The sequence below is a fragment of the Dendropsophus ebraccatus genome, chromosome 2 (assembly GCF_027789765.1).
Source record: "Dendropsophus ebraccatus isolate aDenEbr1 chromosome 2, aDenEbr1.pat, whole genome shotgun sequence".
Lineage (NCBI taxonomy): Eukaryota > Metazoa > Chordata > Amphibia > Anura > Hylidae > Dendropsophus > Dendropsophus ebraccatus.
In genome coordinates, this window is record NC_091455.1 from 196273926 (window position 1) to 196288821 (window position 14896).

Below are 14896 nucleotides of genomic sequence, written 5' to 3' on the forward strand. Positions count from 1 at the left end.
AAACCTCTCCTGCTCTGAACAGTTTCTGACATGGACAGAGGTGGCAGCAGAGAGCACGGTGTCAGACTGTAAATAATACACCACTTCCTGCAGGATATATAGCAGCTGATAAGTACTGGAAGACTTGAGATTTTTTATTTACTAATCTATATAACTTTCTGGCACTGGTTAATTTTAAAACCAGTGCTTTTTTCCCCTTGAGAACACCTTTAATCGCCACACACAGTACCATACACTTGCCAGTGGCAGTGCCTGGTTTTGCAGCTATTCAGTATTCAGTATTAATCGGCAGGGCGTGCCAGGGTTCAGATCCCCCCTGATCTTATATTGATGGTCTATCCAAAAATGATTTTAGGAAAACGAATAGAGTATGGCATTTATTTGCACATTGTTTATCTACAGCTGTCACTTTGTTTTTCTTCAGTGAACCTATGCTTGGCATTTCCCCATTGTGTTGTATGTTCTTCATTCCTTTTACTAGGTCCGTCTGCAGACTATTTCACCATCATTTTTTGTCAGAGAAACGACACGGTCCATAAAATTGTATTGTCTATTCATAGGATTTTATAGATTCTGAAGACCCACCAGTGGCTCAAACCATTCAACATGTGGATGTAGTTGACGCAGAGGAACCGAGCCAAAACCATTGGTCTAATGAGTATCCAGAAAAGAAAGCACCGGAGAAGACAAGGAATCCACTTGTAAAAAGCAAGACTAACAAGGCCAAATTAGAGCCGTCTCTGAAATGGAAGAACCTCTCCCATAATGGTCACCAGGAGTATGTTGTCTTTTCAGTCCTAATACCTTTGCTATTCCTATACTTTATGGACGTTTTACGTTAACCAGATACATACACAAAGGCCAAATTATTTCAGTCAGCGGTGGTGATTTTGTAGATGGAAAATTTCTCTGGAAACCTCAGTAAAATTGGAGATTGTGAGTCTTCCTCCGTACGAGGAGCGCAAGATGACAGACATAAAACGTTATTAAATCCTGTCTAGATTTACGTGGACGTTATAATTTACTAATCTAATAAAGAGGAGAAATTAAGAAGGATTGGAGCAAAGCACAATGCAAGGCTGTAGTTAGCCGTTTTATTGCCGTATAATTGTGGACATTAGAGGTACTTCTGTGCGACTACCTTGGTACGTCAGGGCAGTAAGATTGAATTGCCTTTGCAAATGATGGGGCCATGTGGAAATGATTTCCATGGGGCTAAAATTCTTTAAATGCAACCAGCGAATCTTCAGACCTAGAATTAGTTTTGCACTGGTTGCATTGTGATGAGTGTTATTATTAGAGATGAGCGAACTTGTCAAAAGTTCGATTCGGCAGGTTTGCCTAACTTTAGTGTAAAGTTCCTGTTCGCCCTGAAGTAAACTTTAACAAGCTGCTCATTATATATACATGTCCTTGCTCCCCCCAAGGTCTTTCTTCTCCGGTCCAGTCCCGTCCTGCCATCTTCTCCGGTGAAGGCCCGCTTAGCCAATCACAGGCTGACTGGGATCGGACAGCTCCGCAGCCTGTGATTGGCTGAGCGGGCTGTCACTCTAGACACCAGAGTAACAGCCCGTTCAACCAATCACATTTAATCCATCGAATCCATAATTTTTTTTATAATTTTGTAGGATCCAATACAAATGAACGCTAATAGAGCCTGCTCGAGTCCGATCGTCCGTCATTTGATAACCGGTGGCTGAAGACGTTGGATGCAGGCCGGACACGAGCAAGCTCTAGTTGCGCTCACCTCTTTATACTATACTGTATATACACCACTGTACAGTAATACTAAGGTATGAGCTGACTCCTGCTGTGCTTCATAGAATAGCATAAGACTATATCACCAGCTGCATGTTTATAGATTGCCGTTATAGAGACTTACCCATAGCGCTGACCTCCTGCACAGATTCTTTCCATTCTTTGCTATAGAATCTGTTTTTTTCGCACTCAGTAATGGGCCAATTACATCCAATAATTTGTTTCACAGCCACATAGGTCTGAACCCTTTGAGCGGCCATAATATCTGGGACATCTGTGAAAGCCAGGAGTGGCCCAAGAAGCATTTTGCTTCAAGCCCATACTTTAAGTATATTCTATTCTATTCTACAGAATAGAATTATATTGCCGTCTTATATTCTACAGAAACATCACAGAGGTGCGTTATAGCCCTACAGACTAATAGATGCAATATGTCCAGATCCTTCTGTGCACATGGGAGGCGCTTGTAGCATTTTGCCCACAAGATGCAATATTCATTGGAAAACATTTTGATCTTGCGGGGCCCATTTGTTGTAATTGTCTCGAAATATCCACTCCCATGCACAAACATCCTATAAAGTCTTTTACTACATAACTTATAATAAAGCACTGCAAGTTACAAATCCAGTAATGCCAAGGGAAAATGCGGAGAAATTAAAAATCATTGAAAATGAGAAGAACTTTTTTGCCAGCATCTGAACAGTTCATTTGTTTTTCCAGAAACACAATAATAAGCAAGGACGAGAAGACTGCAAACAAGAAGGATGGATCCAAAGAGACGAAAAATGCAAAGCCAACAACCTCAGAAAGCAGGAAAAGGCTGCTCATTGTCACCCCCGGGCTCAGAAGGCCGTCCGCTTTAAAAAGGTAGGACATGTCCTCATTTGTTTGTATGGAGCCTCACATTCAGCCAAGGAAGTTACTATGGATGATGAAGATGGGCACCACTTCAATTCATCTTAGTTTCTCCTGTCACCTGGCTATTCTTGAGAAAATAGAGGATTATCTTTAGAGATGAGTGATTCTTGAGCATGCTTGGCTTTGTCCGAACCTCGAAATGCGGCTTATGAATGCTGGTGGCTGCAGAAGATGGATGCAGCCCTAAGGCCACTAGGAACACATGGATACAGTCATAGGCCATGTTCACACAACGTATATTTTGGTAAAACCAGGGCCGTTGTTGCACGTTGCAACAACGGCCATGATTATTCCGAAAATATACGTTACCTTGCCGTCTATGGGATCCCGGCCGGAGCGTATACACATAGTATACACTCCGGCCGGGTTCCCTAACGGCACAGCGAGAAACTGACACCTCAGTTTTCTGCGCACGCTATTCGTTGAATAGCGGCCGCAGAAAACCCTGTCAGTGCACACTATGGAGCGAGCAGCTCCGGCCACGCGCTCCATAGTGTGCAGTGGGGGGTTCTGATGCGGGCGAGCATGTACCGCGCAGTACCAGCCGGGATGATCTTTTCTGAGACCGGACGTTCACGGTCACGGAACAGCCGGTCTCATTCTACGTGTGAACATAGCCATAGGTTGTATCCACGTTTTCCAGGACTCCATAGAGCTGCATCCAACTTCCTCAGTCACTGGTAATCAAATGCTGCACGTTTGTGTTTGGACAAACCTGAGTGATAATCTTCTAGCATGCTCGAAATTCTTTCAACTCTAATTTTCATGTTTGATTCTTTCTGCCACTTGGTGACCTAAACCATGGGTTTTGTGACTCATGTATTACATCCATGTAAAACCGGCCTAAGTTCACACAATCTGTGACAACGGCCGTTCTGTGACATGGCTGTGTCACATAATGGCTGCTATCTGTGAAGATCAACCTGGCCGGTACTGGAGTACCGGCTGGATAAACTTAATTTCTTTCTAATTGGGATGCGGGCACATTGAGGTGTGCCCGCATTCCAATTAGCCATTGCAGACAATGCAAAGTCCGTCCAGAGCCGGACCTTACATTGTCTGTGCAGTCAGTTTTTTTGTGGCTGCTATTCAATGAATAGGGGCTGCACAAAGCTGACATGTCAGTTTTCTGTGTGGCCGCATGGAATCCCATTCAGAGTGTATACACTGTGTATACACTTCGACTGGGATTCCATGCGGCCACACAGATTCCACAGATGCGGCCGGGATTCCATAGAAAACAATGCAACGTATTTTTTCAATAAATAGCGGCCTGTGTTGCAATCCTCAACAATGGCCAATACTAATTGAAAAAATATGTTAGGCCATGTTCACACGTTGTAAGGGACCGGAAGTTCCGTGACACGGCCGGTGTCAGAAAAGATGATCTTTACCGCTGCTGAATTTGGATGCGGACGCATCCGTGCGCGCCCACATCAAAATTCCCCGCTGCCGGAGCCGCGCGCTCCATTGTGTGAACTGACAGGGTTTTCTGCGGCCGCTATTCAATAAATAGAGGCCGCAGAAAACTGACATATCAGTTTCCTGCGGCGCCGGTAGGGATCCCGGCCGGAGTGTATACTATGGGGGAGATTTATGAAAGGGTGTAAATATACACCTGGTGTAAACTGGCCACTGCTCCTCTTATATTTTACCAGAGCTGAAAGCTGAGCTGTGATTGGTTGCTGTGGGCAGTTTACACCAGGTGTATATTTACACCCTTTCATAAATGTCCCTCTATGTGTATACATTCCAGCCAGGATTCCCTCAGCCTTCAGCACAATGTAAGTTCTGTACTAATCACGGCCGTTTTTTACCAACATGATTTTGGTTAGATTTAACTGCAAAAATGAAAAATCCTCAGCATTTCCGTCCTGTATCGCCTTACCCTCAATAATAAAGCAATTGTCCATTTACAAGTGCTGTAGTTTGGTTTAGGTCAGTGCCCAATGGCCTGCCAGACATGGACCTGGTTGTGATAGGCAGAGAAAAACTTTGCCATGATTATTGGAGTTGTCACTACACATATGTAGATCCTCCCCACAGTTATATCTCAGGGGGGTTGCGGGCGGGCTAACAAACCTAACACTGTACTACAGAGGCGTCTGCTGTTATACTGTAAGATCTGTGGTTTAGTTAGTTTTTACTGTTTACCCATAAAAGAAACATTCAGATTCACAATAGATGAGAATCTGCCATCTGGATGTGATATTTCATAGGCGTTGGACATCAAGATTGACTTCACTCGTCCTGATGAACCATAATACGTCTCGCGCTCAGGACTAGACAAAAATTGTCTGATGGTTGCTGAAAGATTATCTCTGATTGATGTCAAGCAGAAGCAGATGTTAATAAATTGAACAGATAATGAATGGCAGCCGACGATTTGTTTAATTTCTACAAGCGGACTCTCATTCCCTCTAATGTAAATTTGGAAATTTTTAAGATGGAAAAGATAGAAAAAGGAGAAAACTGGAGCTGTTTTTTTTTTTTTTGAACAAAGATTCACTCTTGTTGAGAAGTAATACAAAACAGATGTCCCATCCGGGATGATACACCTCCCACACTAGGTATTCGCGTAATTATTTTTCTATCTAATTTCACCTTTAAAAGCTCAGAGATGCTCGAGATTTCTCTCAGATGTTGAAATCGAACTATGGAAATAATTGTTAATGGAATACTGAATCCTTGCATAGGCCCGGGTTTTTATTAGCTATGTTATTTACTTGAGAAAAAAAGACATAAAAAATAGTTTTAAGGACTAGTTTTTAAACTGGTTTAAGCTAGGTCACCTTATGTATGACAGCGGCCGTTCTGTGACACAGCCTTGTGCAGTACTGGCCGGATGAACTTCATTTTTTAAAAATTGGAATGCAGGTGCATACGGGTGTGCCCGAGTCAAATTCAACATAGCCGACAATGTAAAGTACGGCAGCAGCGCCATTGAATGCAGCATACACAACGGCTCTTCCAGAATAATCCCGTCACTGGCATGCGTCTGAACCGGAATCGCCTCGGCAGGATTTTCACAGCATATCCTGCTGCATGTGAAGAATGATGGTTACACTTGGAGTGGCATCAACGTGGCAGGGCCTAGAGCATCTGTGCCCTAGGCCTGCGATGCCTCTTGGGTCTTCCTCTCTGCCCTCCTTGTCCTCAGCAATACTCCCAGGAGGGATTTCTGCTTTAGCGATTGGCGCTTTAGAGGAGAAATCCTTCCCAGGGGCATTCAGGGGGGGGCAGAGAGGAAGACCCGAGAGGCATCGCAGACCTAGGGCAAGAACACTCTTGGCCAAGCTACATCGACCCGCTCCTCCAGATTACAAATGAATAGGTACAGATTCACTTTAAGCATATTGCATATATAGTAGAGACATTGATATTCTCAAATTGTACAATAAAGCATTGAGACACCTCTAATGTTTAGGGGTTTGTCCAGGTTTATAAAAAAAAGTCTGCTTTTTCCCCCAAACAGCGCCACACTTGCCCATGGACTGTATCTGGTGTTGCAGCTCAACCCTATTTGCTCAAGTTAAAGTAGCAGTCACAGCTCATCAACAGCAGCAGTTTCTGTGAAAAAATATAGAAAATAGTAAACTGTAATCTGTGAGGGAACACAATGACTTGCTTCGATCATGGTCTTGCGATTATGGGCCGTTCTTGGCTGATTACTGACCATTTCGGCTGATAATCGCTAAGTGTAATAGGACTTGTTGAAAGGTCGCGATCAGCTGACATGCACAATGTCGACTTAACTTGATCTTTCAACATGCTGAAACAAAAAGACCAGCACAATGACGGTCTTCTGGGCGTCGCTTTGTACAATAGGAGCAGCGGCAGCAGACCGCCGTTCTCTCCACTTATGGGTCACCCCGACGATCGTTTGGGCAGCCCCACTCCGCAGCTTCTTGTAATTGCACAGACAGCGAGCAGGGAATGAGGAGGAAGCGGGCACTGATCTGACAGTTCGGCGCTCACTTCCTCCTCAGCATGTAATAGGGCCTTCCCTCCATCTGATCCCAGCAAATGAAGGAACGATGTGGAATTACTCTGAACGATTAGTAAACAAATACGAAATTACAGTGAACAAATGTGGAATTACAGCGAATGATTAGTCAACAATTAACAATAATTTTGGTGTCAGCACCAAATGAACAATGAACGATTTCTCATTGGTTGTTTGATCGTTGCCTGCATTTACATGTAACGATTATCATTCAAATTTTGAAGATTTAACGATAATTTGCACAATAATTGTCCCATGTAATAGAGCCCTTAGGTGAGCACTTGCCCTTATAAAAGGTAGACCCTGTAGTGCTGACCCTAAAGGGGTCTCTAATTGTGCGACAAGATTCTCACACCGTATATCTGGTGCTTTCACCTATATATTCTATCTCCCAATCACTGATGAGTCAGTCCCAAAACGCGTTGGGTTGTTGCAGTAACTGTTTATGGAGTATCATAGGGACTGCAATTCTTCCTAATCTCTTAGAGTTACTTTATCTATGTCCAGGACTGTATATGTACACAATCTAGGAATAAAATTATCATCCCACCGCAGCCAGCCAGGACTTGGTTTCCAGGATGAGAAGACATTTTTCACTGTTCTTGGTGTTTTGTAGCTTAGAATAATAAAACACAATGCATATGACACTTAGCAAAGGTTGCCTGTCCCCGAGTTCATGTGAAGAACTCCTATAAGATAAGTTCTTGACAGCTACATCTGTCTCTGTTTTGAGGAAATGCGGGGGTCTCTCTCGTTCTTATTATCTTGACACCAGACTAATAGCTCGACTTCTTCCCCCTAAATCCTTATGGTCGAGTCAAGTGCACCGATACAGCATTACATGACTTTTCATTAATTCCCTGTCAAACATGTGTCTGTCAGCGGGGAGAAGGTTTGGAGCTTTTGGACTGTGTGTTAAACGATACATATTTCTCTTAATACAGATTTTCTTTTCTTTTTACCAAAAGTAAAACTCCTGGAGCGAAATCTGAAGACTTCAGTGAGAGTTCGACTGAGAGTGAAGAAGACGAGGAGCAGCCTGAGCGACGTCAGGAGGGGAACACTGATCTGCCCTCAGAGTATTGGCAGATTCAGAAATTGGTCAAGTTTTTAAAGGTAAAAATTAGTGAAGGAAATTTTGAAAATATTTATTGTGTGCCCGCCGTCACCCTCAGCTGCACAGCCTTAAAGTGTGACTGTCGTTTTGTTTTTTTTGCAGAAATCAATAGTACAGGCGATTTTAAGAAACTTTGTAATTGGGTTTATTAGACAAATATGCCATTATCTGCATTCAAAAAGACTTTCCCCAGGTCCCCCCGATCCCTCCTCTCTCTCAACCACTGCTCAATATCAGGAAATCTCGACTAGTTTACATCATTCAAGCCCTGTATAACCTATGGAGAGGGGAGGGGGGAGGAGGGAGCAGTGAGATTAGTCGGCAGCAGAGAGCAAAGAACAAAGGATTACACAGTCGGAGCTGTGTGAAAGACGGTATTCAGAGGTCAGAGAGGTCAGTGCTGATGTCAGAGGAGATAGCCCGGTGATGTAGCTGTAAATTAACTCTTTGTTGTCCTGTTTTGGTGCCTCATCTCCTTACACTCCTCCCCTCTCCATAGACAATCATGAAGACAGGGGGTAGAGTTTCAAACTGCTTTTTCATTATAAAAATGCATTTTTCGGCAAATAAACCTAATTTCAAAGTTTCTTAAAATCGCCTGTACTATTGATTTCTGTAAAAAAAAAAATTAAACGACAGTGACACTTTAAAGTGTCCCTGTTGCTAGAAAAATCTTTTGACGTATCGCAGAGACACCAAAGGATCCAATAGTGAAAAACTGGTGAAGTTTTATTCAAACATCATACACAGTGGCAACGTTTCAACCCCATTGGGCCTTTGTTAGGCTTGACAGAGACCCAATGGGGTCGAAACATTACCACTTTGCATGATGCTTGAATAAAACTTCCCCAGTTTTTCACTATTGGATCCTGTTGGACCAAGTTTTTCCTTTGATGTCCTATGGTCTTCACTTGGGATTGGAGACCCTCTGATGTGCGTCCCATATCCGTCACAAACAAGAAGGCGTTCTTCTCACAAACCTATGATTGGTCCTGTTGAACTTTTTGCTTTATGGTATATCTCAGAGACATATCAAAACTTTTTATTGGTTAGAGGGGTGTCCTCAGGACCCCAGTGATCTCAAAAACTAACCAGGAGAATCATAGGGTCTTTTCCATGTTGCTGAGACGAGCATGATAGCTTTATAATAGAGCCCATTAATGCAGTGAAACAGAGATCAAAGTGAGCCGGGGAGTGAAGAGCACAGCCGTGCGCTTCCCTCAGCCTATTTCATGCTGGGGATTAGCTGAACACTAATGGGCAAATTTATCAATCTGCTCCCCTGGCGTACGCCATGGAAAAGGGCAGATTTTACCCTTTTCTGTGGTGTATGCCAGCAGTAAGCTCATGTAGCCTGATGGGCAAAATGAAAAAAATACTGATCAAAAGACTGACGGAAATACTATGTGTGAACATAGCGTAAAGGGGTTCCCCATATAAATACTTAACTAGCCATGCTGCTGGGTCATAAAGCCTGTAAATAAAGCCTGTAAATAGGAATGGCCTTCTCTATTGGGAGAATCAGTAAAAAGGTTGGCGTTCTTTCTTGTGGACCTGACTTAACCCGATATTACACAGATGGCCTGTTGATTTTAATAGCCTCAGACTATGTAAACTTTTTTTTTACTTTCTATGCTGAAAATGTGCAGAACAGGTGTTTCTCAGGGGTGTTGGGTGTCAGCTGCCAATCAACTTTGATGGCCTACAATTGTGGTGTCCTTGGTTTCTTGCCTTGTCAGGCAGGTGAGGCCTGACTCTCACCCCGAAGCTGCTGAAAATCCTCACTGCCTGATTCACTCTGTCTCCAATCCTCTGTCCTCCCCCTCCCTTCTGAGACAGAGGTCACCTGATCTCTGTCCCTGCTGTTGCCAGGCAAGCTTTACCACCTCATCTGTAACCCCGCCCACCTCTGACATCACACAGTGATCACCTGGCCAAGGACTGGGAAACTATAGCCTCTCCTGAGTAGTATAGGGGAAAGGAGACACTGTTGTTTCTCTTTTTCTAATCTATCTATGTAGATAGATAGATTGATTGATTGATAATAGATAGGAGATAGAGAATAGATAGAAAGATATTGTGTTTATTGTGCAAAGCAGATAGAACCAGTGTTGGGGAGCTACTGTAAGACTGGGGTGGGTACCCTGCGGTTGGCTTTGAGATGTAGTTTTTTGTCCTGGCGCCATAATTTGTATACAAATTAATCTGGGGCTAGGAGCAGTGTAGAGAAGCTGGAAAGGTGTCAAACAATCAGTAGTGGATCAGTTAGTGTACCTACATGCTTTTTGTGTATTTTATTTGTTTATGGGATCGCTGGAGTTCCCCTTTAAACTGCGCCAGAATTCTGGTGGATTTTTGGTGCATGGTGTGGCATCTTAAGCCACACCCCCTTTACTGAAGCCACACCCTTTCTGCCAAGGACATTTCCCTTTTTTTCTAGCAGAAAAGCATCTAAAATTCATAATAAATGTAGCTGTGTCTGGTCTTGGAGGACACAAATACCCTGGACCTTGATAATTAGTTTGTGCTGCTACAGGAGCCGGGCAGTGACATTTATCATCCTTATAGTTTACTGTTTATTATTCCAATTAATATTATTTGTAGGAAAAGAAGTCGCAGAATGTTCCAGAGACGTGTGCGAGGGTCGGATGTGTTCACCGTTCCCAGTTTAGAGACTTGGTTTAAGACTTTGCTAAATGAGACAAGACAAACATTCACATTAGAGGGGTGGGGGAAAAATCCCTCTAAATAGTCCTGTGGATTCACAGAGACAGGTCGGGGAGTTTCTGGAACTCATTATTGCCGAACAGTGTTTGCCATTTGTAATTATGTTCAATATGGAGGAAAATATCAGAAACACTTCAGCAATATTGTTCTTGGTCTCGGTGCAGGAGGCGACTCTCAAACTGCACATGAAGTTATAGGAAATTAATGATTTGAATCTGGGAAGTTGAGATGAAACTCTGGGAAACTTAGAAGGAGAAGTACATTTCCACACAAGTATTAGTGTTCAGAGATGTAGATTAAGTGGAACAGGCAGCGCTATAAAATTTTTTTGAATGAGTGAGCTACTGATGGAGTAGACTTTAGTTTCTTCTTTTTTTCCAATAGGATGCAGCACAGGACGGATTCCATTAACTATCATAACCAACCTTAATGCTTGACCAACATCCCCTGATGGTAGTGGTAGTATGGGCCGGAAATGCCTTACTTATGGGTGTCCAATCTGTTGCGCAACTAAAAGTCACATCATGGCTGTCCAGGCATGATAGTAATCGTAGTCTTGCAACAGCTGGAGGGCGAAAGGTTGGACGTACATGGTCTTACTGATGCCCAGATGTCATTATGTACTTGACGTACACCCCATTTATTATTTTACTACCCATAGTAGCAAAGCACAACATACTTGTCAGACTGCTCTCATGTACTCTAATTTTCTAGCAGCTTTCAGTGATTGTTAGATGTACCATTCTTTTCTTATCTAGACCATTAGAGAGAAGTATGTCTAGGCAGGCTCGCCGTGTTACTGATCGCACCGGCTTAGCTGTCAGCCTACTTACAAAGAATATCTCCGACACTTGTCACTGCCAGAGGCAGACTGCTCAGCTTGTCTCTATGAGGCTGTAGGTGTCTTCTTGCCTGGATCAGAAGCCGGTGCTGTTTCTTATGCTTGATATCTTCAGGAAATGGTCTAGGACATTACATGGCTATGTAAGCATTGGGTGATTCCTGTCATCATGTCTCACTGAGAGACCCTCCTGGCTCCTTAGCAATTACTATTCTTACAGTATTAGGCCATGTTCTCTGAAAAGATCATCCCGGCCGGTACTGCAGTACCAGCCGGATGATCTTTAGCGCCGCTAAGTTCTGATGCGGGCGCATCCGTGCGCGCCCACATCAGAACTCCCCACAGCACACAATGGAGCGTGCGGCCGGAGCCACTTGCATCACTGTTCAGGGTTTTCTGCGGCCGCTATTCAATGAATAGCGGCCGCAGAAAACTGTCATGTCAGTTTTTTACGACGACGCTAGGGATTCCGGCGGGAGTGTATACTATGTGTATACACTCCGACTTGGATTCCTTAGAAGGTACCACTACATAAGTTCCGAAGTAACAACCGTGATTATTACGAAACTTATGCAGTGGGAACATGGCCTCACAATGGAACAACCTGTTTATCTACATTAAAAAGTCTATATTTTTACATAGTGATTCCTAAAACCCCTTCAAATGAGCAGCAAATGTCAGTAAAATGGGATACCCTCTTGACATATACTAATTCCCACAACTGATGTGGATAAGATAGTGGTGGGCATGTTAACCCTTATGGCTCACCTATCTTTTCTCTCTGTGGTCGCCGGCCCAGCCTTCCCGCCGTGGACAGCGTTTGATTTAACATGCGCCAGTAAAACCGATGATGACCCGTAAATATCAGAACATAAATCTCTCCTCGCCAGGTGCACAGCGCAGACACATGAATCTCACGTAGACTTACAGATAGGCAGTTGCTGGAGCCAGGAACAGAGACGCAAACTCATACGTGTTTGTTAACTTCCAGTATTTTCTTTTACCGTTCTAACATTGACAGATTAATTGAAAATCAAGCTGCCTGCTTGTGTCATGTTGTGATAAGCTGCTTTAAATAATGTAGCTTCCAAAATTTCCAGAGTGAAAACATAACTTAAGCATTTGGCCCTAGTAGACAAAATGGAAGCCAGTATACCTAACAAGTGTCATATGGAGCTGGAAGGAGATAGTGCCATACCACAGGCAATCAGGCAAGCTGTATTGATGAACTGTTATATCAGCTCGCACATGCTTTTAATTATTTGCTGAAGAATAAGTAATGCACACTTGCCCAAGCTAACAAAAAGATTTGGCTTGCTCGATGCTGGAAAAAAAAAACTGTTCATGATATATGAACTTAAAAGTCTGCAAAGAACTACCTTAGAGTAGCAATGCGAGTAGCTTAAAAGTTGCTATTGTCGATTAATTTGCTCAATGTGGCACTGAAACAATTACTTAAAGTGTCACTGTTGTTTAAATTTTTTTTTGCAGAAATCAACAGTCCAGGCGATTTTAAGAAACTTTGTAATTGGGTTTATTAGCCGAAAAATGCATTTTTATCATGAAAAGCAGTTTGAAGCTCTCCCCCCTGTCTTCATGGTTGTCTATGGAGAGGGGAGGGGTGGAGGGAGCTGAGGCACCAAACCAGGACAACAAAGAGTTAAATTTACAGCTACATCACCGGGCTATCTTCTCTGAAGTCAGCACTGAACTCTGAATACCGGCTTTCACACAGATCCCACTGTGTAATTCTTTGTTCTCTGCTGGTGACTAATCTCCCTCCTCCCCCTCCACTTTGAATGCAGATAATGATATATTTGCCTAATAAACCCAATTACAAAGTTTCTTAAAATCGCCTGTACTATTGATTGAAAAAAACTACAGTGACACTTTAAAGGAGTATTCCATAGAGCAGGAAAGGTTTTCTAGGCCATATAGGCCATGCATGCTCAACTGGAGATTTTGGAAAGAAGGAGATGCAAAGCAAATCTCTGACATCACATTTTGTTGGTAGCTTTCCCTTTAAGTCAGTGTTTGGTACTAATTAAAAGAAAATTACAGGGGATTTAATCCAAGTCAGAAACCCTCTCAGAGAGGGAGATTCCCCATCTGTAGACATCTGTTTTGGGTTATTACCCCTCATCAGTACACAGCAAGATGCTGGCTGGCTGCAGAGAAGCCTATTGTCATGGGACCAACAAAGTAATGTTTCTTTTTGAAGATGTGTGGAGATTAGGGATGAGTGAATTTACAGTAATTACAAAGCAAATCGCTTTGTTAGCCTGGCATTCGGCTTATCAGCAAGCTGTTTTTTAACTCAATTCCCTTCCGTGCCACTCTGAGTGCCAGGAAAACTAGGAGAAGTTTCCCAGGACAGGATCCAGCTTTTCCAGGCACCCAAGAAGGAGCGACATGGGGGAGCACTGAGTTAAAAGGCAGCCGGGTGATGAGCGATTCGCTTTGTTATTACTATAAATTCACTCATCCTTAGTGGAGATCTATAGACATTCGTTCTCCACTTGGAATACTGGGAAAAAGGGATATGCAAAGCAGTTCCCAGACACAAGCTTTGTTTGGTAGCTTTCCCTTTCAAATTAGAAGCCTTAGAACAGGATCAGGAATTAAAGCCAAGATAGAAAACTATGCAGAAGGAAAGATCACCCATCTGTAGACAGCTGTTTCAGAGTTTAAGTGTTACTGTCGTAATAACATTCAAAGTCTAAATCAACATTATATGTGAAATAAAGCAAGTTTGCAATTTTCATTCATCATCATTATTATTATTATTATTATTATTTATTTTTATTTTTTTTTGTTATCATGCTGTAAAACAAAGCTGAACTTACCAGTCTAAGCTGAACTTACCAGTTTAGTCTTGTGCTGGTTGCAATAAAGAGACTAAACACAAAAAGTCTGGCCAGTACAGAGAGTTACGGCTCATTCATACGACTGCCTTCTCTGTGAGTGCAGATGACCCGGAAAACACAGGACTTCATGTGTTTTGACTGTTAAAAAAAAAAAGAGTCAGAACACAGGAAGTCCTGTGTTTTCCATGATAACATAAAAAAAATAATGTAAATGGCAAACTTGCTTTATATCACTACTATCTACTATTGATTTAGGTTTTCATGTTATAACAATTATCCCTTTGGTCCCATTTCAATAGGCTCCCCAGCAGCCAGCACCACCCTGCTCTGTTCTAGCAAAGAACAGCACTTTGCGGTATACGAACAAAATTTCACCCTGAAGTTTTGCTTGGTACTTCAACATTTTGTTCAGTATCCAAACAAAATCAGTGAAGATAACTGTCAGATGAACTATAGGGTTACAGGAGCAGGGATTCCTATCATTATGATGGGAATCCCTGCCTCTTTACAGGGTGTTCCCCACAGCTAAGAGAAGCAGGAGCACACAGCAAGTTTAAACAGCCACCCGCTCCTGCCTTCTCTCTGCTGCAGCAATGCAGATCAGGGATTCCCATCATAAAAAAGGAACCCCCTGCACTGATGGCCCCCACACCGCTCACCTT

At 42.9% G+C, this 14896-nt stretch overlaps 1 protein-coding gene across 3 annotated transcripts in view; it reads left to right on the forward strand.

The window, feature by feature from the left end:
• The window catches only part of ODAD2 (outer dynein arm docking complex subunit 2), a 121726-nt gene that overhangs the window by 24300 nt on the left and 82530 nt on the right, over positions 1-14896 (forward strand). For all 3 annotated transcript variants that reach the window (XM_069959015.1, XM_069959016.1, XM_069959017.1), the window contains 3 exons: positions 561-778; positions 2479-2625; positions 7651-7798. In XM_069959015.1, coding sequence (XP_069815116.1) covers positions 561-778; positions 2479-2625; positions 7651-7798 — 513 coding nt within the window. The remainder of the gene's footprint in view (positions 1-560; positions 779-2478; positions 2626-7650; positions 7799-14896) is intronic.